The sequence below is a fragment of the Panthera leo genome, chromosome E3 (genome assembly GCF_018350215.1).
Source record: "Panthera leo isolate Ple1 chromosome E3, P.leo_Ple1_pat1.1, whole genome shotgun sequence".
In the NCBI taxonomy this organism is placed as follows: Eukaryota; Metazoa; Chordata; class Mammalia; order Carnivora; family Felidae; genus Panthera; species Panthera leo.
The window spans coordinates 40,779,973-40,803,403 of NC_056694.1; the positions used below are offsets into that span (position 1 = coordinate 40,779,973).

The 23,431-nt window shown below is 66.5% G+C and overlaps 2 protein-coding genes across 9 annotated transcripts; both read right to left on the minus strand.

Moving 5' to 3' along the window:
* Positions 1–406: 406 nt before the first annotated feature.
* On the minus strand, positions 407–6,743 carry RHOT2 (ras homolog family member T2). 3 transcript variants are annotated; one of them, XM_042922431.1, is made up of 19 exons: positions 6,612–6,743; positions 6,441–6,494; positions 6,270–6,351; positions 6,138–6,181; positions 5,192–5,245; positions 4,652–4,704; positions 4,469–4,577; positions 4,172–4,273; positions 3,972–4,070; positions 3,731–3,839; positions 3,520–3,640; positions 3,195–3,279; positions 2,967–3,109; positions 2,783–2,883; positions 2,573–2,703; positions 2,360–2,440; positions 2,123–2,245; positions 1,835–2,034; positions 407–1,549 (listed from the first exon to the last, which is right to left on the minus strand). In XM_042922431.1, the coding sequence occupies exons 1-19, from the start codon at positions 6,636–6,638 to the stop codon at positions 1,423–1,425; spliced, it is 1,845 nt and encodes a 614-aa protein (XP_042778365.1). In that variant the 5' UTR covers positions 6,639–6,743; the 3' UTR covers positions 407–1,422. The 3 variants fall into 3 exon arrangements, with proteins under 3 accessions (XP_042778365.1, XP_042778366.1, XP_042778364.1); XM_042922432.1 differs by having other exon boundaries at positions 3,972–4,049; positions 6,441–6,499; XM_042922430.1 differs by having other exon boundaries at positions 408–1,549; positions 6,441–6,499.
* Positions 6,744–7,035: 292 nt separating this feature from the next.
* WDR90 (WD repeat domain 90) lies at positions 7,036–23,208 on the minus strand. 6 transcript variants are annotated; one of them, XM_042922148.1, is made up of 43 exons: positions 23,129–23,208; positions 22,690–22,781; positions 22,407–22,583; positions 22,213–22,321; positions 21,856–22,026; positions 21,472–21,586; positions 21,320–21,387; positions 20,927–21,030; positions 20,629–20,847; positions 20,447–20,509; positions 20,148–20,216; positions 19,565–19,675; positions 19,214–19,271; positions 18,855–19,045; positions 18,594–18,712; positions 18,308–18,451; positions 18,093–18,223; positions 17,906–18,022; positions 17,448–17,683; positions 17,095–17,234; positions 16,823–16,953; positions 16,211–16,341; positions 15,687–15,848; positions 15,340–15,468; positions 14,942–15,072; positions 14,800–14,861; positions 14,501–14,632; positions 14,178–14,360; positions 13,737–13,834; positions 13,055–13,157; positions 12,607–12,728; positions 12,284–12,443; positions 11,998–12,188; positions 11,741–11,909; positions 11,509–11,620; positions 11,189–11,360; positions 9,097–9,219; positions 8,771–8,945; positions 8,527–8,657; positions 8,274–8,417; positions 8,079–8,198; positions 7,908–7,992; positions 7,036–7,422 (listed from the first exon to the last, which is right to left on the minus strand). In XM_042922148.1, exons 1-43 carry the CDS (start codon positions 23,136–23,138, stop codon positions 7,211–7,213), a joined length of 5,622 nt encoding a protein of 1,873 aa, XP_042778082.1. In that variant the 5' UTR covers positions 23,139–23,208; the 3' UTR covers positions 7,036–7,210. The 6 variants fall into 6 exon arrangements, with proteins under 6 accessions (XP_042778082.1, XP_042778084.1, XP_042778083.1 ...); XM_042922150.1 differs by lacking the exon at positions 18,855–19,045 and adding an exon at positions 19,341–19,486 and having other exon boundaries at positions 14,821–14,861; XM_042922149.1 differs by lacking the exon at positions 18,855–19,045 and adding an exon at positions 19,341–19,486.
* Between the last annotated feature and the right edge of the window lie 223 nt (positions 23,209–23,431).

Sequence of the window (23,431 nt, forward strand, 5' to 3'; positions counted from 1 at the left end):
CCCCAGCACACGAGGCTGCAGCTGGCTAGGAAAGGTCGCTACTTTCTGGGGACGGCAAGTAGAGCCCTCTAGCAATAGAGGTGACAGAGACCAAAGGAATGTGTCATCACAGCAACCCCAGTGGCTAGAAAGAGCATCCTGCCCCACCCTAAGGCAGGTGAGAGCTGCCCCTGTGGGCCAGCGGGCCGGAAGGCTGGCAGGCATGTTGGAAGGACAATTTCGGAGTCAACCCCAGACGTTTCAGCAGGCCTGAGCCTCCCCGTGGAGCAGCAAGCCCCCCCCCCCCCCCCCCCCGTCCCAACTCCTGCAAAGAGCATTTTGGGACTTGGGGAAGGTGCCTCTCAGGACTGCGATGGCAGGAAGGGCACCCCGCCACACCACGGGCTCGCTGCTCCAGACCCCAGAACACATACCGAGTGAACACTAAGAAGTGCTGAAGCCCAGCCCTAAGCCGGGCCCCCCCACCCCCAGCCCTGCAGGCTGGGGTCTCTGGCTGTCCCCTGCCCAGGGAGAGGGGCAGAGGCCTCTCTGGTCAGGGCCTGAGGAAACAGGGCAGATACCCCAGGCTGGGGCCAGACCACACCAGAAGGGCGACATCTGGGCGGGCCCCCGTCCCACTGCAGAGTCCCCCATACCCCAGGCTGGGGCCAGACCACACCAGAAGGGTGACATCTGGGCGGACCCCCGTCCCACTGCAGAGTCCCCCATCTTCCATACACCACAGCCTCGCTAACTAACAGGATGGTCAGACTGGGGTGGGGGTGGGGAGGCAGTGCTGCGGGGCACACCGGCCCCGGGGCGGGGCATCGGGAGGCTCTCAGGTAGCAGATCCCCTCAGGCCAGCACGGACCTTGAAGGGTGCAGAGGCTCGTAAGCTGCAGCTGGGCCGCGAATGAGACCCCAGAGTGGGCCCCAGACCTGGAGGCGGCGTGGGAGCCAGTGGTGAGCCTTCAAGCCCATGCGAGACAAAGGACACATTCTAGCGGATTCAAGAAAAGTTGTCTTCCGAAAGCAGGATTCGAGATGCAAAAGACACCAGCAAAGTTTAATCAGGACGCCCGAGCTGATGCCTTCTGAGAGGGGTGCGGCACTGGACCCGTCTCCAAACCAGGGAGGAAGGCCACACGGTGCTCAACCACTTCCTGCCCCCGCCTCCGGCCCAAAGTTCTGTCTTCCGACACCCTTCACGCCCACTGGCTGCCTGGGACCAGAAAGGTGTGGAGCCCTGAGAACTATTGGAGTCTGGGGTCACACGCTTCCTCACTCATGATCCCCAGTGCCCCCAGAACCTCGGGACCCACCCACGGGTCTTGGGCACAGGCAGGGCAGTGGGCAAAGTGTCCCCAGAAACCAGGTTCAGACAGAAGTTAGGTCCCCTCGAGCACGTGACCCCAATACCAACACCCGGGGGCCCCTGAGGCCTCATCGGGTCTTCACCAGGGCCCTGTAGAGTGAGAAGCTGAGAACAGCAGTGACGGCAGCCCCGATGACCCCCAGTGTCACCCGAAGCCAGAAGGAGGTAGAGTGCAGCTCCCCGTGGGCCAAGTGTCTGCAGGAAAAGAGAGGCCGGCTGGAGGCGCCTCCGGGACGCTGCCCAGAAGCTTGCTGCCACACCCCCACCCGCCTCCTGGAAAGCCCCAGAGCCCACGGGGCTGTTAGCGTGGGGAACGAGAGGGCTCCCACGGCAGGGGGCCACCAGCGAGACCAGACCCGCCCCGCACCTGCGTGACTCCAACCACACGGTTACAGCTGTCCTGCTCTCCCGGTGACAGAGACTACCGGTCACCGGGCTGAGGACAGGCTCCCACCACAGGGGCTGTGTGCCGGTACCCACGGGAAAGTGGCCATGGCAGCGAGCCGGGTGAAGACAGCGGTGCTGAGCTTGGCCGGGCTGGCGGAGAACGGAGCAGGGGCGGGCAGCCGGTGCCTGCGGCAGAACTCCGCAGGCGACAGGCCAGGTGGCGAGATGCCCTCAGGCAGGTCAGCCTTGGAAGAGACGAAGAGGCAGGGGGTCTGCCCGTCCATGTAGTGGCGCTGCGGAGAGAGGGGCCGCGTCAGGGTGCCATCCCCGGTGGCCTGGGCCAGGGTACTGCCCCAAAGGGACTAGGGGTGGGGGCCTTGCCTTGTAGACGCTGGCACAGAACGCAAAGGACCCGGGGTCGCTGCCATCGAACATCAAGCAGGCCACGTCACAAGCAGCATCGGGTGCGGCGGCCAACAGGCTGTCTGCGCTCACCTCGCACAGCTAGACACAGGGCGGTCTCAGGAAGGGGTCCGGGGCTTGGCCCTCTGGGCCACATTGAGACAGGTCCCCCAGCACGGACTCGGGGTCTATCCCGGGGGTGGGGGTCACACTCACTATCAGGTACTTCTCCTGCCCGTTGACCTGCACTGTGTTGATGGCGTAGACGGCAGGCTCCTCGGGGGACTCCCTGCGATCCTGGCGTGGAGGAGGGAGGCGTCTGAAGCCCACCGGCCTAGAAGCTGCCCAGAGCCCCTTGCCCCTCGGGCGGCGGGGCGAGGGCCGGGGCAGGAGCCGGGCCCCCTCGGCCAGGGATACTCGGACGCTCACCCCCAGACGGCAGCCGAGGAAGGCCTGCAGAAAGGCGGATTTGCCCACTCCGCGGGCTCCCACCACCTTGCACAGGAGGACGTTCCTCTGCGTCTGCCCCTTCTCCTGATCCAACCTCTTCTCACGCGTGACTGTGGACAGACAGCCAGGGCGTGACTGAGGGGGCCGCCCGGGAGGGGCTGGGCTTGGGGCGAGAGGGCGGATGCCCACCTGTGATGGCGTGGGCCTGGGAGTCCCGCTCGCAGAGAGTGGGGTAACCCAAGTAACCAAGGTGCTCAAGGCAGCGCCGGACATCCAAGTAGGTCACCAGGCTGGGGAACAGGAGGGACGTGAGGCCAGGGAGGCGTGCTGTCACCGCCGAGCGGGAGGGGGCGGTGGCAGGGGTGGCACTCACGTCCACTGGCAGAGGTACCCGTGCAGGGGCAGCCGGCCCGCCTCGGTGGGGACCTCAAGAGGCAGCTGGGAGCCCCAGGGCGCAGCTGGAAACACGCTGAAGAAGCTGTCCAGCTCCACAGGCGAGAGGCTGCCATCGTGGTCCTACAGGCAGAGAGGCTGTGGGGACGTGCGCCTGGAGGCTGGAGGGGCTGGGGGGGGCGCACGGCGGGAGTCACGACACCCTCACCTGATCGTGCTTCTCAAACACCCTCTGCACAAACTGGTAGCCGAAGTGGTTGAGCTCGGTGCTGCAGCCGGGGGGCACGTGGAGCCTGTGGGGGTGGCAGGGGCTCTCTGGTTCCCAGGGAGCCCCGTGCCCACCACGCTCCCCACACCCCCCGTGTCCCGGGACAGGGAAGCTCCCGCATCACCCCCTCGGCAGAGCAGAGCCCGCCCACGCGTGCCTCCCAGCCTGCCTCCCCGCGAGGGGGGGTGCTGAGGAGCCCCCCCCCCCGGGCACCGGCCTGACTCGGAGAAGAGAGGGGGAGCCCAGCGCCCCGCCCAGCACTCACGGCGGAGCAAGGTAGTCCAGGGTCAACTCCAGTGTGTCGCCGTAGCCAAAGCGCCGCAGGATAGTCCACGTGGTCTCGTGGCGGCCACGCTGGATGAACAGCGTGTTCAGAAAAAGGAAGCCTGTCCCGGAAGGGGCAGAAGGGCGAGTGACGCGGGGCGCGGCCTGACTCCTCCCTGCCCCCAAGGGACGGGCAGGGCGTCAGGACTCACCGTCCAGGGTCAGCCGGTCCTCCCGCACACCTCCCGCCACGTTCTTGCACACCACCGTCTTCACGTCCTCCAGGGCCTGGGGGGCCAGGGGGTGCCCGAAGCAGGATTTCTGCCCCCGAGGGAAAGTCGCCATCAGCCGGCCAGCCGCCTCAGCGACTGCTCAGCGTCACTAAGGGCACCCGAGGCACGGAGCGCAGCTGAGCCCTCGAGGGGTGGGCACCAGCAGCAGAGGGGGCCGCACCTGGAACGCGTTGAGTTCCTCGTCACTGAGCGCCTGATCTAGGTCCTGGTCTGAGAGCCTGAAGATGCGCGTGAGGGCCTGGACACACGCGGGCCTCAGCTGCAGGGACAGCCGGCTCAGCACGTACCCCCCCCCGCCCCCGCCCCCGCCCCCCGCCCCCCGCCGGTCAGCTTCACCTCCTCACCCTGCCTGTCGCCCACCTGCTTGGCCTCAGGGTCGTAGAGCGGGGCCGTGGGGTGTAGCACAGCCTTCTGTGCGTAGTAGAACAGCTCCGAGATGTTTCTCAGGTTCTTGGCAGAGCACTGGTGGCCACGGAGACAGACTCAGAAACGTGCCCAGTATCAGAGGACTCGGAGGGCCCCCAAGATGCTGGCACAGGGTAGCAAGCAAGGCTGCACCTGGCCTCAAGGACACCGGCTGAGGTCCCGGGGACAGCGGCGCAGGGGCGCGGGCCGCGGGGCCTTGGTGCTGGGTTCCCGGTCTCACCCGCCACTCACCTCCACGCAGGTCTCGATCTCAGGGAACTGGCTCATGATGGGCAGCACGGCCTCCATCGAGCTGCCCGCCCGCAGGTCTGACTTGTTGCCCACCAGGATGATGGGGACTCTGGGGAGAGAGACCCATGGTCACCGTGGGTGGGGGAGCTGGCGGGGCCCACCCCCCTGGGCCCTGCCCGTTACCTGGGGCCCCTCTCGGTACCCCCGTTCACCAGTGGGATCCATTTGGTGCGGATCTGAAAAGCAAGGCCTAGCCGTGAGGAGAGGGGCCTGCCTGCCCCACGGCTCCCACCTGGAACTCACGCCCAAAGGGGGAGGTCGAGGCCCACTGAGGGACAAAGTCACAGATACCGGGAATATGCCCGCTTGGAGAGGACAGCAGGTGGGACCTCATGTGATCCTGGCAGACACACCCAAGGGACCCGGGATCAGCAGCCCACGGCACCCCATTCCACAGACTTCTGACCACCCACGGGCCCTGTGGGGAGACAGGGCCACAGGAGCTCCCCGGGGGAAGCTGCGGCGTCCTGGCTACAGGCCCCCGCACCCAGAGTGGCTCCGCGAGGTTTCCTGAAGCGCTGGTCAGAGATGGGGCCAGACACAAGTACGAGTCGCCCAGAGCCCGGGTCGGCAAGGCGTCCAGCTAAAGTCTGTGTGGAGGGCAGCATGGAGGTGGGTGCCAGCAGCAAGGACCGGGGTGGGTCAGGAGCTCTACCCCCTCACCTTCTCGATGGTAGCCTCCTCAGACACGTCATACACCACACACACCACGTTCGCCTGCGGGAAAGGGGGTGAGGCACGGCGTGACCACAGGCTCCTTGCTTCACGCTGCCCTTGACGGGGTCGGAGACCGTGGAAACGCCCCTCTAGCCGATGCTCCCCGGCTACCGTCGGCTGCTCCGACTTGGCAAGTCCCTCTTGGTGGCGGGGGTGTTGCGGCTGCCAGGCCCGAGCACTGCAGCTCTGGCCAGTGAGGCTCCTGGAGGGCTCAGGACCGACACCGCCGCCCCCAGAACTTGGCACCCCAGCCCTGCATTCCCTTGTCATCTCGGGCAGAGAGAATAACGAAGTACGCCGTGAAGGATGACGGTGGCGAAGAGGCCGCCTCTGAGTAACGGTGGCCACTGCCCTTGCCCAGCAATGCCCCAGAACACAGCAGGAGCTACCGGGACAGCTACCCGCCCCCACCTCCCCCATCGCAGCCTGGTTCAGGTACAGATCCTCTTGGTGACGGCACACGAGCAACGATGACCTATAGCCGTGGTCACAGCACCCACTAGGGTCCAGAGGCTAGGAGCCGTGGACCGGACTACGGGATGGGAGGGTAGCTGGCCAAGGCACGGAGGTGCCTAAGGGGTCACTTTGAAGAACACTGAGACTGCTCCCCAGAGCCCACCAGAAGAGCAAATAACGGGCGCACTGAGCCAAAGGGCTGGCCAGCCATGTGGTGTGGGTACCAGGGCCCCTCTTCTCCCCAGCTCCCAGCGGGGGGAGTCAGAGGAGCCAGACGACTCTCAGTACTGGGAGGTCAGGGAGGGATTAGCGAAGCCTCCAGGAGCACCTTAGTCTAATCCCTCGGAGAGAGAAGCAGATCAGGCGGAGGCAGCAGCCCGCACCCAGGCCCTAAGTGATCAGCGCCCCCTTCCTGAGCCCTCAGGGCACGCTGTACCTTGTCAATCTCTTCCTGAAGCTCCTCCGCCGTCTGCTCGGCTTCTGGAGAGAAAAGACACGCTGCTGCAGAACTGCCCAAATGCCTGTTCCTGGGCAGAGGCGGAGGGTGGGCTGGGCGGGCCGGCTCTACCTGAGTAATCCACGATGTGGGTGGGCACCTTCTCCGGGGTGACGTCGGCGGGGATGGTGATCTCTTCTGCTCGGGGAGGGACCTGGAAAAGACGCGGCGTACCGGTGGCCCGGGACAGAGGGAGGTCGCGCCGGAGAGACACCGAGGGGTGCGGCCGCGCTCGGCTCTTACCTCCGCGGGGAACTCTTCGCCCACGAGAGACAGGATCAGCGACGTCTTTCCCACCTGGGCTGCGCGGGGCGGAGCGGTCAGCGCGGCGCCCCAGCCCCAATGAGGCTGGACCCTCGCCGCGACCCCGGTGGCCCCAAGGCCCCCACCCAGCTCCCAAGCCCGGGGTCCTACCCTCTCCCAGGAGCAAGATGCGCACATCCCGCTTCATGGCGGCAGCACGGATCCGGATTTAGATCTCGACCCCGATCTCGGCTCGACCCCAGCCCGACCCCGATCACGGATCCAACCCACGCTCTCCCACTTGCCCGCACTTCCGCCCCCCGCCCGCACTTCCGCCCCCCGCCCGCGGAGCCGCACTAACGAGCGAGGCGGGCCAGAGCGTCCGGACTGTGCGGCGGCGCCACCGCGCGGGCACACTGGGCACCGCGGGCATCGCGCCGGAGGGACGCGGCTCTCGCCCAAGGTGCCGCGCCACCCCGCAGCTCCGCGCGAGGACCTGACCCGCCCACTCTGGGCAGGGAGCAGGTCTGGGCGCTCTGTGCAGGCTGAGCTCAGGCCAGGGCAGCGGGATCCTGGAATGACCATCTCACGATGCCAGAATGCAACACCCACGTTTATTTGAACTTCACAGGGCGGAAGCATACAAAAGCTCTCAGACCGAGAGCACTTTCGTAAAGTCCGGGCTCTTGACGATTTACAGCGGCAGGTCCGCTGGCGTGTAGACATGGGCCTAGAAACCACCTTGGCTCAGCCGGAGGCCCTGGGACAGCTCAGCTTCTCCGCCAGGCTGGCCAGGACCCTGAGCCCAGGGACTCCTCTGTGGCCCGGTGGCCCGAGACTTCCCACACCAGGATCTCACTGTGGGCCACTGAGAAGAGCAGCCGGGCAGAGGGGGCGAACCTGCAGAGCTGCACCAAGTCGTCATGGCCAGCAAAGTCCTGCACGGCCCCCGACTCACAGTCCACCAGCCTCAGCATGCGCTCTGCGGGCAGAGGGCACAGGGTTGGGCAGGACGGGCAGGGTGCCGCGCATGCCAGGCCCCGTGTCTGTGTAGCTCCGGGGCCCAGAGGTCCCCCAACCCGTCTGGCTGCCGATGCCTCGTGGAGGAGCGTGTAGCTAAAAGCCCTGTGCCCTCCATACCCCCAGGCCTGCTACAGCTGGGACCAGGGGCAGCCGAGCTATGGGGAGGGGGGCCCATCAGCACCAAGGTGCCTCACAACATGGGGCTTTCGAGGCCCCAGTCTACACCACGGAGTCCCTCTGCTGAGGCCCTCGTGCTGGGTACAGCAATCGGCACCCCGCACTCATCTCTGGACCCTACGACTCCCCTGGGACAGGTGTCCTCACCCCGCTTCAGGGATAGGGAGCTTGGGACACGGAGGTGAGAGGCACATCTCAGGTGGTGGTATGGGTGACCCACTCGGCCCTGCTCAGGACGGGCTGGAGTCCCTGCCCGCCAGGACTCACCAGCAAAGCCAACGGCCATGAGGTGGGCTCCGGGGGACAGGCTCAGGGACACGGCAAAGAAAGGAAGCGGGATCCTCTCCACCACCTGTGGGCAGTGAGCATGAGCCTCCCCTCCCCAGCCTTGGATCCCCCCGGCTCCGGGCACCGCGTGGGGGGAGGGGGCGCACGTGCCTGCTTCCGGTGGAGGCTGTAGAAGACCACCTCTGGGTGCATGCCGAGACCCGCACACGCCAGCAGCGCCCCATCCCAGGGGCAGAAGGCAGCAAGACAGGGCGGCGGACGGCCGGGAAACTGGGCAGGGCACGGCGTGCTGCGGTGAGGTGGGCGGGCAACTGTCCCCGCCGCCCGTGCCACCGGGAGCCTTACCTCCGTGAGGGTGGGCGAGGGGGAACTCAGCCAGTCCAGGAGCTCACAGTGGCCACGTGGCCAGTCGGAGGCCCAGATGCTGATCCGCTGGTCTGAGCTGGCAGCCAGCCACAGGTCGGCACCCTCTGCCCCTAGGTCTCCGCACTGGGGGTGCGTGAGGGCTGGTGGGTGCCTCCTGCCCTGCTGTGCCCAATTCCCCGCCCCTGCCGGCACCCCCAAGGCCAATCCCCGCCAGCTCGTGGGGCCACCTCACCTCTTTGTCCGTGCTCTGGATGGCGGAGATCGGAGCGCCCCGGTGGTCACTCAATACGTGGAAGGTCATCCCCGTGCGGGGACGGCTCACGGCCACGAGCCCATCCTTATCTCCGGAGAGGATGGTCTGACCTAGGCCAGGCAGGGCCACACTCCGCTACCCTGAAGGCCCTGACCCCAGCCCAGAGGTATGACCTGGGCCCAGCGGGGGCTGCCCTGTCCCCCTGTGGGCCCCCACCCCTCACCATCAGCAGAGAAGGCAATGGCCGTCAGCGCAGCCCGGTGGGGGCGCATCTTGAGTTCCATGGCAATTTGGGAGACGCTGAAGACACGCAGCGTGCCATCGCTGTAGCCTGCTGCTACCTGCTGCTCCTCGGGACGCCCGCAGGACGGAGGGCTCCAAGCCAGGCAGAGGCAGCTCTGGGGACCCAGTGGGGGCACACCAGACTCCCCTGAGGGTGGAGGACAGGAGCCCAGCCCCAAGGCTGGGATGGACACTGTGGGGAGGACATGGCCACCACCAGGCAGGGCCGGGATGTGGTCTGGGCTCAGCCCCGGTGCCCCCCAGTACCTGGTTCAGCACCTGGAACTGGATCAGGAGCTCCATGCTGGCCAGGGACCACACTCTCACACTCCCGTCATCACTGCACGTGGCCCAGTGGGACGCACTGGGACTGAAAACCACCTCGTTCACCTGCAGGGAGCCAGCCAGCCCCACGTGAGGCCGCGTGGCCCCCAGGCAGAGAGGAGACACAGCAGGCCCGGGTCTTTTTTTCTTTTAAGACGTCATTTTTTTTTAACGTAATCTCTGCCCTCGGTGTGGGGCTCAAACTCACGATCCTGAGATCAAGGGTCCCATCCTCTTCCAACTGAACCACCCAGGCGCCCCAAGTGGTCTAGTCTTGAATGTGAATTTCAAGCGGAAGCGTGAACTCATAATGCTTCTCACTTAAAAAAATAATTTGGGGCACCTGGCTGGCTCAGTTGGTTAAGTGGCCAATTCTTGACTTTGGCTCAGGTCGTGATTGCACGGTTTTTGAGTTCCAACTCGGCGTCACAGAGTCCAGAGCCTGCTTCAGGTTCTGTGTTTTCCTCTCTCTCTGCCCCTCCCCCGATCACACTCTGTCTGTCTCTCTCTCTCAAAAATAAATAAACATTAAAAAATAAAATAACAAACTGGCTGAGCAGTAACAGGTTCCTCTGGGACTCGGACCATGACCTCTATGTCGTCTCCCACAGGAGGCACCCCGGGCTCTGAGAAGAAACAGCCACGGCAGGTCCTGGGAGGAACTGCAGAGGGCCGCCTGGAACACCTTGTTCCACACGAGAGGGAGATCGCCAGCAAATGCCAGCTCAGGTCAAGGCCTCAGGACCCAAGTGTGCAGGCCCCAGTGGATGAATGGACACGAGTTCTACCTGGACCACAGGATGGCACTTGGCTTTGACGGGCTACAGCAGGGAAAGCCCCGGAAAGCATGGTGCTCAGGGAGAGAAGGCAAAAAGCAATGCCCGGGGCAGGCGCATCCACAGAAACAGGTTGGTCTATGAGGACCAAGGACCGGGCAGGGGAATGGGGGTGAATGGTTAAAGGGTATGGGGCCCCCTTTTGGGGAGATGAAATGCCCTGAAATTTGACTGTGGTGCTGCTTGTACAATTCTGTGCATGTAACAAAACCACGGACTTTCAGCGGAGAAAGCACAGGGCACGTGGCTTATGTTGCAACACGCAGCTGTCACCAAGAACAGAACAAGTATGCAGTCCTCACCCATCTCACACTCGTTTCTTTGACGGCAACTGTTATATCTGAACAAATGAACAGATATTTTAAAAAAAGGGGGGGGAGGGGCTCAGGTACCAACTCCTAGAACCTCCCACTGCCTAAAGGCTCGCTGAGCATCAGGAGAAACGGTGAGCACGAAGCTGTGGGACCCACACTTCCATCCCGCGGCTCACAGACACTCCAAACTGGTGGGCCACTGCTGGATGCTGAGGACCAAGCTGGCACCGAGGACACCCAGCCCAGAAGCCAGACGATCGGCGACCCTGCCACTCCTGCCTCGGCTGTGCCTCGGGGGAAGCAAGCTCACCAGCACGTCTCTCCCGAAAAGGATCAGACCAGCACCGCCTAAGACACCCCCGAGCAGTGAGTCATTCTATGAGGACATCGGTGACAGGCAAGCGGTCCCCGAGTGCTTCCTGGTGAGACAGCTTGCTCAGCAGGTGCCACGGGGACAAACTGGCCCTGACCAGGCCCTGGCCTGGCCCCCGGACAGCTCGGACCCCGGGGAGCGCAGGGCAGAGAGGCATGTCCGGCCCCGTGGCCATGGGAGGCTCCAAGGCAGCCAACATGGTTTTTTCGGCAAATCAATTACCAGAGAAAAAAAGGCACCACAAGAAACAGGTCAGAGCAGGCCAAAAGGCTGGGGGGTCCCGCCTATGGGTCCTGGCCTGGGGGGACGCCTGTGGGTCCTGGATCCACAAGGGGTAAGCACGTATCTCTATGCTGTGGAGTCCTCATCCCTGGCGGGACCTCCAGAACCATTTCCACATAAACCCGTCTGACTGCTGGGCTCGGACTGGGAACAACCTGGGGGAGGCAGGGACAGAGGACAGCGTGTGTGGCTGGCTGCCCTGCCCCTGTCCGGCTTGGAGATCCCCTCACCTTACTCCTGTGGCCGCTGATGAGGCGGGTGCTGGTGCCGTCGGCCCAGCTGACATACCAAAGGGTCCCCGCCGTGGTGCCCACCACGCCCATGTCCATGCTGTCGTGGAAGACGGCGCTCACGATGGCACCATCCAAGGTCAGTTCGTGCTCCATGAACACAGAGCTAGACCTAAGGCGTGGCGGGGGCGTGGCTTCAAAAGGTGGCAGCCGGGGCCCAGGACTCTGGGGACATGTCCCCAGCCTGGGGCTACGACCCCCCGGGCCCCGCTCAAGGGGTCAAGGACACTGGCTCCCAGACACACCCACACACGTCCCACCTGGCACGGGCGCCTTTGCGCCTCAGCTCCGGCACGGCCCCCACCGCCCACAGGCGTAGGCGCCTGGTGTTGCTTCCGCTGACCAGCCGCGCTCCCGAGCACAGCAGCACTCCTGGGGGGCAGGAGGTGGCGTGAGCCCTTCCCCAGACGCCCAGACCTCGAGACGAAGGCTCCCGGGGAGAGGCCCAGCCCCGAGCTGTCAGGGGGCGCAGGGAATCCGTCAGGCACCCACCGATCTCGCCGTCATCTGCTTCCCAGGCCAGGAAGCAGCGGCCGGCACGTGTGTCCCAGACACACACCCGGCCAGTGTTGGAGCCGCAGTAGAGCAGAGGCGCGGCCCCGTAGCAGAGCGAGGTCAGCTCGCCCGCCCCCACCTCCTCAGGGATGGGCTCCCGGTGCACCTGGAGGGACACAAGGGCAGCGGGGGTCGGCAACGTCCCGGGGCTGAGCCAGACCCCACCCTCCACCACAGCCTCTGAACCCTGGCACCTGGAGGGTGACTTCAGCCCCGCGTTGCTGCAGGAGCCACGAGGTGACGGCACCTTGGCCCACGCAGGCGAGCTCTCTGGCATCCCTGGGGTTGAAGGCCACGCCGTGCGCTGGCTCCGGCAGGCGGGCGGAGGACAGGAGCTCGCAGGTGGCCACGCTCCACAGGGCCAGGGTGCAGTCACCGTAGTCCCCTGGGGAAGACGCACAGTGGATGCATCAGCTTCCCGGGAGTCTCAGGACAGGCAGGCGAGCCCAGAGACGACGGTCTCCCCGCAACCCGACTCACCCAGTGTGACGAGCAGCGCGTCGTCCGGCGAAAAAGCCAGGGCCTGCACGGCGGTGTCGTGGTAAGAGAGAAGGTGCCGGCAGGAGCCCCCAGGCACATCCCAGATGCGGATCTGGCAGCAGGAGGCTGTGCTGCTGCAGCCCGAGGCAGAGGCTAGGATCTGCCGGGCCGGAAGGCGGGCGGTCAACCAGGAGGGCGCGGCCCACCGGCCCTCCCTGGGCCCCGTCCTGCTCTGGGGAGGAGAGCCAGCGTGGCTCTCAAGAATCCAGGCTCCCAAGTGCACTCCGGCCCCAGGCGCACAGGGTAGGGCGTGCAGCCAGCACCTGAGCATCGTGGCTGAGGGCCAGCGTGGAGATCTCCTCGGGGTGGCCGAGCCAGTGCCGCTGGGCGCCAGAATGCAGGTCCTCCACCACCACCAGGCAGCCACACGTGTAGGCGAAGAAGCCTGGGGGCAGGGAGGGCACCCCTGAGCCAGTCGGCCAGGCCCAGGGTGCATCCTCCCTGTTTGCTTCCACAGCCGTGGGCGCTCGCGCCTGGGAAGCCCAGCTCAGAGGCGGCACGGGTCCGTGCGGGATGGAACACAGGACAGGTTACCGGGAGAACACGCCTCAGCTCGGGGATCCCTCCTGGCCCGCCACCCAAGCCCCCCGCGGTGGCAAGGGCTCGCGTGCTCTGAGGCTGGGTAGAGCCTCAGAGCCACCTAAGGGTGGGTAGAGCCGGGCCCCTCCCCGCGGCTTCTGGGCTGGGAGCCAGGGTGCGCTGTGGCCCCACCTGTATCTGGCTTCCAGACCACATTGGCCCGCCCGTTCCCGTTGTAGCCCACGACGGCCTTCAGGAGCAGACGCTCGACTCGGGCACTGGGGACAGAGGCACTCTGCGAGGACACGGGAAGGACGATGGTGCGCCGGCACAGCACCCAGCACCCCGCCCCCCCCCCCCCCCCCCCCCCCATGTCTCAAGCTCTTCCCCCCTCAGGCCGGGGCCGGGGATGAAGCCTTAGGTCATGCAGGATCCCAGGAGACAAATGACAAGAGCCTGGGCCCCAAAGCCTGTGTAAGAGGCCAGGGAAGCCGAGAGGTGTGAATGCTGGGGGCAGGCAGTGCGGGAGGCACCTGGGTCGGGAGGGCGCAGGTGAGGGAGGGGCGGCGGGGGCGGGGGGGGGGAAGGGAAGGCTCCACAGGACACCACCTGGGGCCACTGTGGGTGTCAGCAGGGCAGTAAGCAGGGCAGTAAGAGCCTTGACCAGCCAAGCCAGAGTGCAGACACAAGGTGCACGGGAGAGCTGCAAGGGGACTGGCCCCAAGGGCTATGGCAGCCACCCCAGGGAGACCCCAGGAAACTGAGCTTCCCAGGGAGAAAGAAGGCTCCCAGAAAACGCAGGGCCATGCCCCCTCCACCCCGGGGCCCGCAGCATCTCCTTGTGAAAGGTGCCGTGAGGATGCCCCCAACTGACCTTGACCAGCGAGGAGGCCTTGTAGCGAGCGGTGAAGTGCCTGTAGCAGTCTGGGCGAGCAGGGGGATGGGCCTGGGCTTTTGTGGTGCTCCGAGCAGCTGGCAGGGAGAAGGAAGAGGCCTCGGAACGTCAGAGCACCCGTGACCGTGACCGTTCAGAGACCCCTCCTCGCACACGGTCGGCTGGCCCTGCCGGATGGGACAAGTGCCTGACCCGCTCTGGATACCTGAGGTCGAGGGCGCACTCAGGCTGCATCCCACTGCTAGCCTGGCCCGGCGGGGGCCCCAGGCCAGCCTACCTGCCCTGCAGGGAACACCTCACAGGGTAAACCTCAGCCCGTCAGCAGCTGGGCCTCCCTTAGGCCACCTGGCACCCACAAGACACCTTGGCCGGCCGGTCATGAGTGTCCCTGCCCCACCCTGCAGCCCCTCCTCTGCTTACTGGCCCAGCCACAGGGGTGGGGACGCATGCTGAAGCCCCAGGGGCCCCCGGGAGCCCCCCGGGCCCCATCTCCAGCCCCGCTGGCCTCTTTCACCAGCATGGGCAGGCTTGAGGCCTGATGGAGCCCCTCGGGGCTGTGGCTCTCCTGGGACGGTCCTTCTTCATCTGATGTGGAGAAAGCACCTGGGGGGGGGGGGGCGGGGAAGGTGAGAGGAAGGAACAGAGCTCCCTCGCCCCTGTCCCTGCCCCTGCCCCTCCCCAGAGGCCTGGAGGGAAGCATGCTGGCTCCACCCAACAGTCCCTCCCAGGACCCCCACCCTTACCATCGGCACCCTTGAGGGGCCCAGCACGGGCGCCCAGCTGGAGTGGGGAAGCCTGGGATGGCACAGGCACCTGCTGCCGGGGGAGCCCACCGGTGCCTGCCTCGGTGTCCTCCGGCTGCCTCGCACCTGGGCCTGGAGACACAAGAGGTCAGCCTGGGCTCAGGGCCCGGGGCACGCACGGCACATACAGACAGGTGTCCACACACCCCAGTTCTGCCCCGGGGACCCCAGGAAAGGCAGGGCACTATGCTACCCGCAGGGACTGAAGAGCCGGCCCCAGAGATCACCACAAAGCCTACCCACGTGGTGGGGCCACTCACTAGCCTCGCAGGTCGGGGGTGCCCCAGGTGAATCTCCGGCACTGCGGGGCAACAAGAGAGTCAGGTGGGGGGGGCAGGTAGCCGAAGGCCTGGTGGACAGGGGTCGAGGGCGGGCACTCGCCTTCCCGAAGGTGACCCCCCGGGGGCACCCAGAACGTCCCAGAGGAAGATGGCATCCGCCACGCTGAGGAGCTGCCGCTGGCCAGGGGCGAAGGCCACAGCACGCACGGGCTCTGAGTGGCCGATGTAGACCTGGGGGCAACAGCAGGCATGTCCAGAGGCCCTCAAGGCATGGCCGGGGCACCACGGTCCTCCCAGTGCCGGGACAGAAGTAGTGCTCCACGCTTCACGCAGCGGACGCATCCTGCAGGCCTGGCCGTGACCCCCCGACCCTCCAGACCAGGGCCTGAGCAAGAGGTCCTCCGGGGTGTCAGGCCCCAGCGGGCACAGGGTGAGTTGAGGGTATCGTCCTCCACCTGCCCTCCCACCACCCGCCACGCACCTGCCTTCGGCACCCACCTGGCAGCCGGGGCTGGCCTTGGCCGGGTAGTCCCACACCCTGATGACCCGGTCAGTGGCCGTCAGCAGGAAGCGGGCATCCCTGCTGAGAGCCAGGGAGGGGCAGGCCACAGAGTGGACGCCTGATAGCTGCAAGAGGGCTCTTGTCAGTGAAGGGAGATTGAAGCTCACAGAGGCCCCGCGTGGGAGAAGCCTCTCCTTCCTCCCTTCTCGGAAAACGCCCCCTCTGAGGAGCAGCAGGTGGCCCAGGGCCCCCCGCGCCCCGACTCCTCGAGGCACTGCAGGTACCAAAGCTGGAGCCCAGACAGAAAAAGAAGCCAAGCCGCTGACCACAGCCCCGGGCTCACCTCCCGGACCACGCGGCCCGACGCGGCATCCAGCACCACCACCGTGTGGGACGATGTGGACACTAGCAGGTGGCCGGGGGGTACGGGGCCAAAGCAGATGGCCACAGCCGAGTCCAGGCGGCTGCCGGCCAGCTCTAGGGCACTGACATCAACTCGCAGCAGCTGGGGGAGAGCAGCAAGTAGCCACCGGCCACGACCTCCAGACGGAGCTGATGCCCCCAGAGCCGGAGCGCCGGAGGCGGGCAGCCTCAGGCCCCTACTCAGCACCCCTGCCTGCCTGTGGCTCACACACTGTGTCTGAGTCAAGGCAGCGGAGCCTAGACCCTCTCCGAGGTAAGCACAGCCTCCCAGCTGCCCCCTCAACTCCCTCCGGCTCCATACCAGGCCAAGGAGAGCCCCTGCCCCTCCCTGCCTCCCTCCACCCTGATGGAACCCAGGACAGTCACGCGGCAGCCAAGAGATGATCCCCACGGAGTCCGCTGGCCGGGCCGACACAGACACACGGAAAGCTCCAGCTGACTCACCTCTTCTAGGGAGGCTGTGCTCACGATGGTCACCACGTACTCGGAGGGGCCCACGAAAGCCAGCAGGCGGCTGTCCCCACTAACCACCAGGGCATTGGGGGTTGGGCGGGCATCCCGGCACACCACGTTAGCTGCCGACAGCACGGGGGAACACGGTCAACTGGGCGCAGAGAGGGTACCCGCAGGAGACACGGGTCAGGACCCAAACCTGCCCCCAGCTGTGGGAAACACCCGCCCAGAGCCTGGCAGGTCACACAGCAACAGCCCACAAGACCCGCACGCGAGAGCACCAGGTTACCCGGCTACTGCTGGGGCGGCTGGCGCTTCTCCAGGTGACCACCTGGCTGGCCCGAGTTATAGCAGCCACAAGAGAAAACAGACAGATGGCCTCGGGGGGTGCTCTGGGGTGGGCCGACCCCCACCTGGTGCTCAGGCCACACACCTGCTCCTGGAGCCGGCTGGCACAGACCCTCACGGACCTGCACTGACCTGGGGGCCGAGGAGTTCCAAAACCACCCTCACCCCGGAGCTCTGGGTAGCGAGCGAGCCCCACCCCGCAGGGACCCGACAAGGACACGGCTGGAGGGCCCAGTGGGGCCCGGGGGGCCTGACCTGTCACACGCAGGACGTGGCACCGGGTGGTAGAGCAGTGGTACTGGGCCAAGGTGCCCCGAGAGCAGGAGCTGAACAGGAAGCTGCCGTCGGGGCTGGCGGCCAGGCCGGTGACCGCTCCTTGGTGACGCCTGTAACACACGGGGACACCCACTGCCCAGACCTCTCACAGCCGGGCCTGGCCGAGTCCCCGGAGGGCAGCGGAGGGCCCCCCCACACCACGTCAGCTTCCACCACGGGTGTCTTGGGGCTGGAACCCGCCGGGCACCCACCTGTGCCGTACCAGAACCCCAGCGTTCTCCAGGCTGAAGGAGCAGACGGCCCCGCTGGCAAAGCCACAGAAAAGAACTGGCTGCGTGGGGTGGAAGGCGATGGCGCGCGGTGTCTCCTCGGGGGACCTCAGGTCATACAGCTGGAGGGCGGGGCTCCGTGAGGGCACGCAGAGGCAGGGCTACCAGATGGCCTCTGGCCTCAGGAGCCAACCTTTCCAGCTGGCCTGAGCCCTCAGGCCCCACGGGCCCTCCTGTGTTCCATGTCTGCCTGGGCCCCACCCACCGGCCCCCAGGGTGGCCTGCAGCCTTCCGGTCCCCCCCTCCGCCATGCCTCCCTTCGGGCCACACCCCACCTGCTGCAGGGTCGCCAAGTCCCAGACGCGGACGGTGTGGTCCTGGGACACGGTGGCCAGCTGCCCTCGGCTGCACTCGGTGGCCAGGGCCAGCACCGGCGCAGTGTGGGAGCGAGCCAGCGTGTTGTATTCTCGGGAGGGGACGTCCAGGAAGCCCAGGTGGCCCGAGAGGGTGGCGGACAGCACACGCAGACCGTCAGGGCTGACGCAGACCCAAGAGACCGGGCCCTCGTGCTCTGCAGGCGAGGGGAAAGGAGTGGGGCTCGGCGACCTCTCGGCCCCTACCCAACCCACACAGACCCGTCTCCTTGCGGCCTGTGGCTCCCCCATAACCACCGGCTTCTGGGCTCAGCACTCAGCCCTCTGGAGCCCACGACTGCCTTCTAGCCAAGGGACGGCCCCAGAACACGGCCCTCCCGCGGCAGCTCTGGCGGTGGCAGTCGGTGTCATGGCCCCACCTGCCTCTAGGAGCACGGAGGAGAAGTCCAGGGGCCAGAGGCGCACGTAACCGTCGTCGGAGCCCACGGCGCACGTGGTCTGGGAGACACTGAGGCTGCTGATGGAAATGCCGGGGCCTAGGGGGTGGGCAGCGTCAGCCCAAAGCATTGGGACCGCTCCCCCCCCCGCAGCGGGGGACCCACCCACCTGTGCCAAATGGCTGCTTCTGTGAGGAGTGGCCGCCAGGGGTCTGTGTGGGCAACAGGCGGCGAGCACGCCGCACGGCCCTGCGCCGGTGGTCGATTTCCAGGATGTGGCCGCTGCGGCCGCACACGTAGCTGCTCGGGAAAGCGACAATTGAGGGCCGAAGGGGCAGCAGGAAGCGGGACCCAGCCAGTTACCGGAGCGAGGGCAGGGCTCACAGCGTATGGCTGTCCTGGGCCTGCCCGAAGGCCAGGTCGGTCAACTCCAGCACGCGGTGCTCCCCCAAGTCCACGGGGCAGGAACGCAGCTCCCCGCCTCGCAGCCGCCAGAGCCGTACGCCGCCCTGCCCGCACGACGCCATCCTGCCCGGCAGAAACCCGACACTGAGGACAGTCCGCACGCCAGGCAGGAGGGGCAGGCTCAGCCCCCACCTGGGCCCCTGGGCTGCCCAGGACCCATCCCGGCAGGGCAGGGGCGGGGGCAGGGCAAGGACAGTCCGATCACCTGGTTTCATCAAAAAAGGCAACCTTAAACGCCTGGATGTCAACGCCGGTGTGCGTCTTTGCCAGAAGGACGGCCTCGCCGCCTCGTCCCACCTGCTCTGTGCCCCAGGCCAGCACCACCTGCGACAAACCCGTGCTGAGGGCCCGAAGCCCGCCCACCCACCCCGCCTGGCCGCCCCTACGCCTCAGCTCTCCCTTCCCATACCGGCCCGCCTGGGCCCTCGGCGGCCAGGAGTGTGGGCATGTCGGCCTACGCGCGTACCCCGCGGCTTCCACAGACACTCGAAGCCGGGCGCGTCTGCGGAAACGGCGAACACCGACCCACAAGCAGAGACGGACCCGCGGTAGCATAGGAGACCCCGTGGACGCAGCGGACTTGCGAAGAGCTGACGTGTAACACACGGCCAGCAAGGACAGCGTGCCTTGTATAAGTGCTGCCCCCGTCCGGGAGGGCTGAAAAACCCGCCGTACCACATGGTGTGCACGGAGCGCGAGGCCGGGCCGGGGAGCTCTGCTTCCCAAGCAGTCTGGACTCTACCTGCGCCCCGGCCCCCCAGCCCCGGCCTGTTCCCGCTCGCCCGTGGGGGTCCTCGCCCCGGCCCCCCAGCCCCGGCCCGTTACCGTTCTCCCATGGGGGTCCTTGCCGACGCCACAGAGCAGCACCCCGTTGCTGGAGAAGCTGCAAGGGCAGGCGGGCGGTGAGCGTCGCTGGGGCTGGCCCCCCACCCCTCAGAGGCCCCGCGCCCACCTAAGGGAACAGAGGGCGTGGACCGGGCTCCGGAACAGGGACAGACACCCCCCGGTCTGGAAGTCCCACAGGCGCAGCATGCTTGGGGGCCGGGCCTGGGCTGAGGCCAGCAGCGAGCCGCTCCCATCCAGCGCCAGGGCAGAGACCTGGGGAGGGGGCAGGTTGAGGGACGGGGCTCAGCCTGCAGGCGCGAGCCCCCCTGGGGACGGGCCGGCGGTGCCCACCTTGTCAGTATGGCCGAGAAAGAAGCGCTGCTCCCGAGTGTCCACGTGCAGGACCACGATGACCGCGTGGCAGGGATACACCACAGCAGCCCCATCCTTGGTCCACAGGGCCTGTGCACGGGGGCCAGAGTCCGGTGTCACAGGCCGGTTGGCCTCACGCCTCCTCAACCCCGGCACACCCCACCCTGTGTTTCCGGGATGCACACGCACACAGACACGGGGCCTCCTCTGAACCCCGTCTGCGATACAAGAAACTCTGGGGCCCAGACAACGAAACACCGGAACCCACAGAACCTCGTGGCAAGCACAGGACCGTAGAGACCCAGAGGTGGTGCCCATGCCCAGCCCCACACGCCAGACGACAAGCATCAGCGCCTCACACAGCCAAGTGTGAGTTCTCGGGCCGACAGAAGCGCAAGCAGCCGGGCCAGTGCTGACCCAGCCTGTGCTCGTGGAACAAGCAAGGGACGTCCGGACAGGAAGTCCACACGTCCACTAAGAAAACCCAGAGCCACGTGCAGGCATGGGATTGAGGACCTCAACACCCTCTGTGTAGTTCCAAAAAGAACATAAGAGCCCTCACCCATTTGGTACTGTGGCCCCCAAAGCCAATGACGCCCTTGAGCTTAAGGATCGGATCTGGAAGAAAGCTCTGAAAGAAACAAAGTCCCAGTGAGACACAGGAGGCGAGGCCCCACCCGCTGGGACTGCACCAGCCAGGGCTAGTCCCTCCCTCCCGAGAAAGTGTCATCGTCCTCATGGCTGCCAGCTGCACTGTGGCAGGGAGCCAGGATGTGGCCACAGTGCGGATCCTCTGGGGACTCTGGCTCCTGCCCCTGCCTGGAGTCCAAGGCCCCTGAAGATCACTTGGTGCCTCCTTACTCTTTGTTCAAAGACAGTCTCGCCCAAAGTCATCTCTGGCCTGCTCTGCTTTCTGCCAGGAGGCTGGAAAACAAACGGTTACCAGAAGCCCAGCAGCCCCTGTCCATACCTCATCAAGGCCCCACTCCCTCAAGGCCTCACCCCCACTCAAGGCCCCTACCTTCCTTGGAAAAGGCACTGACCTGGCGCGGGGCCACATCCTCCAGGGCCACGGGCACCATGGCTGACTCCGGGACAGCCGTGTGAACACCGTTGCCGGCTGTGTGCTTGTCAGTGACCTCCGCCCTGGCCGAGGGCTCCTGGCTCCGGTCACGGGGGCCATTCATACTGGGGACCTCCGAGTGCTCACGGAACAAGCTGACCTCTGGAAGGGGCCTGGGCACAGGCCGGGCCTGGCGAGACTGCAGGGGTACAAGTACCTGTCAGCACCCTAGGGCCACCACCCTCCAGCCCCATCCCCGAGGGCGCAGGAGCACTCACGGCTGTGGGGCCAAACATCCGGACCGCGGGGGACACGCCGTCCGGGAAAGGATTACTGAAAGCCACTGGGGGAGGGACAAGCTCCCGCACGTGCCCCCGGAAAACTGGAAAAGAGCAAACGCATGTGGAGCAGAGCACAGAGGCCTGGGGAGAACGTGGGCCCTGGCCTCGCCCCTCCTCCGGCAGCAGCCCACCCTTCCACCCTGGGCCCCCCGTGAAGTCTGAGACCAGCAGGCACCCCACACAACCTCCCGCACGGTTCTGGCACCCCAGGACGGCCTCCAGAATAGGCCCGGCCCCCGCGGGCCCCATCCCGCCAGGCTCACCACCCCCAAACGGTGTCAACACCCGCTCCTGCCACACTCCACGTCCCTGCTGACCCCACAGGCCCACCTGCCTCAGGAGGGGAGCGGCTCTTCTGAGCCGGCTCGGAAGATGCTCTTGAGCCGACACTTGGAAACCTTAACGGGGTGGAGGGAGAGTCAGTGTCCAGACTGCCCTGCCCTCCCTTCGGCAGCCGCCTCGGGACGGGCAGAGCCGCTCACCGGATGTGGACGTAGTGCTCGTGCCAGCTGTCCCCCTTGGGCACCGGGAATGCCATTTCTCGAGGTACAGGAGTGACGGGCAGCTTTGCCCGCCGGGCCTCGGCAACGGTGACGGCTACGAAAGGCAGAACCGGTTCGAGGAAGCCCACCCGGCTCCCTCTTCCAACACGGGCGAGACTCAATACCGGGGGACGATACGGTGTCACCCGGTCCCCAGCCCAGCCACCACTGCCCCTTGCCCCCCACGGGCGCCTCAGGAGTCGGGGGGCTCCAAGACGGCTGCGATGCCAGCCCCTCCTGCTGAGAAGCCCGGGACGGAGGGAGGGGAGGCGCACACGGGCAGCGGGAGGGGACGCTGCGGTACGAGCGGGCTGCGGCGCCTACCGGGGTCAAAGCACAAATCGCTGGTGTAGAGGCTCTTGACGAGCAGACTGGCGCACAGCCTGACGCTCTTGAGGTGACCATAGCGCCGGTTCAGGTAGACCAGGAGGATGTCCTGCAGATCCAGCTGCAGGCACGTCCAGCGGGCACCAGAGGGGGCAACGCCAGCCAGGTCTGCACAGCATGAGCCAAGATCAGTGCCCGTGGTCTCGGCGGCCAGCCCACGGCGCTCCACTTGGCCGCAACCACACGTGCCCCCCAGCACCTACCCCTGTGCCTGGGCCTGCCCACCTCCCTCCCTGCTCCCAGGCTGCCTCTCCCGGACCGCTGAATCCTGTTCACTCCCTGCCTCCACCTCACCTTTCCTAGACGTCCCGGCCTCACAGATGAAGGGAAACTGAAGCCACGTGGCCGTAGACTTGAACTCCCTGAAGAGGCTGGAGAAGGACACACGGATGACCTGGCTGTCCTGCAGGCAGAGCATGACCATGAGAAGACAAGCGGGGCTGCAGGCACGCAGCCCACCCCCCAGCCCCCACTCCCGAGCCCGGCACCTCCGTGGCTACGTCCAGATGAATGACGAAGTGCTTGGAGGGCAGGGGCCGGAACAGCACATACAGGTACCGTCCCGTCAGCCCCAAAGACTGGGTGGCGGTTTGGGGGAGCTGGATGTAATTCCCGGCAGACACGGAACCCCGGATGCGATACACCGTGCACTTGAGAGTCTTATCCTGAAAAGAGACAAAGCAGCACACGCGTGACCCTTGGGTGGTTCTGCGAAATGTCTCAGGAGCGAACGGGTCCCTGCTGCTGCCACCAAGTCCCTTGTCCACTTACCGTCACAGGAGTCACGTCGCCTTCCTTAGTAGACCGCTTCCACTCGCCCACTTTGAAGTGTCTGAAGACGTTGAGGAACGGGTGCTGCCACGCTGGGGGGTCACGAAGGTATGAGGACCCCCACGGGCATGAAGGCCTGACCCCAGGTGCCAGACCCCCGCGGGTCCTTGGGGGAAACCTGTCCCCGGGTGCCAGACCCGCGCGTCCTGGGGACGGGGGACCCGTCCCCAGGTACCAGAGCCCTGCGGGTCCTGGGAGAGGAGAGCGGCATCCCTCCGTGGGCCACCAGACCTTCCACGGAGGGGCCAAAGTCTGGCTCTACGCCGCCCCCACGGTGACGGCGATCACAGCGCGCGGACCCGGCTGGGGCAGCGCGGGTTCAGTACGCTCCGGTCCCCGAACCCCGGACCCCGAGCCCCGGCCTCCCGCGCGCCGTTACCTTTCGCCATGGCGTCCCGGCTCGCACTTCCCGCCTAGACCGCCGCTCACCCTACGCAGGGCACGCAGCGCGCGCTTAGCAACGGCCGCCTGGCAACGGCGCCACTTCCGCCGGCCCGCGGACGGGGCCACGTGACCTGCGGCGGGGCGGGGCGCACGAGAGCGCGCGGTGGTGGCCGCGTGACTGCGATCGGCCAGGAGTCCGGTCGCGCGGCCCGGGTCACGGCCGGAGGGTGCTCCTGGCTCGCTGTCCTCAGCCTCTCGGGCGCCTCGGGCCTCTGCGGCCACTCTCAAGCCGGGACCC

What these genes read in the sequence shown, in the direction of transcription:
- RHOT2 (XM_042922430.1), bottom strand. Translation starts at nt 6,648, where the DNA reads ATGAAGCGGGATGTGCGCATCTTGCTCCTGGGAGAGG. An exon ending in GCGAAGAGTTCCCCGCGGAG is followed by an intron (nt 6,352 to 6,440) that starts GTAAGAGCCGAG and finishes CGTCTTTTCCAG; the next exon opens with GTCCCTCCCCGAGCAGAAGA. An exon ending in TCCTCGGCTGCCGTCTGGGG is followed by an intron (nt 2,441 to 2,572) that starts GTGAGCGTCCGA and finishes CCTCCACGCCAG; the next exon opens with GATCGCAGGGAGTCCCCCGA.
- WDR90 (XM_042922146.1), bottom strand. An exon ending in GGCCGGGACGTCTAGGAAAG is followed by an intron (nt 22,027 to 22,212) that starts GTGAGGTGGAGG and finishes CATGCTGTGCAG; the next exon opens with ACCTGGCTGGCGTTGCCCCC. An exon ending in CGCGCTGCTCGTCACACTGG is followed by an intron (nt 12,189 to 12,283) that starts GTGAGTCGGGTT and finishes CGTCTTCCCCAG; the next exon opens with GGGACTACGGTGACTGCACC.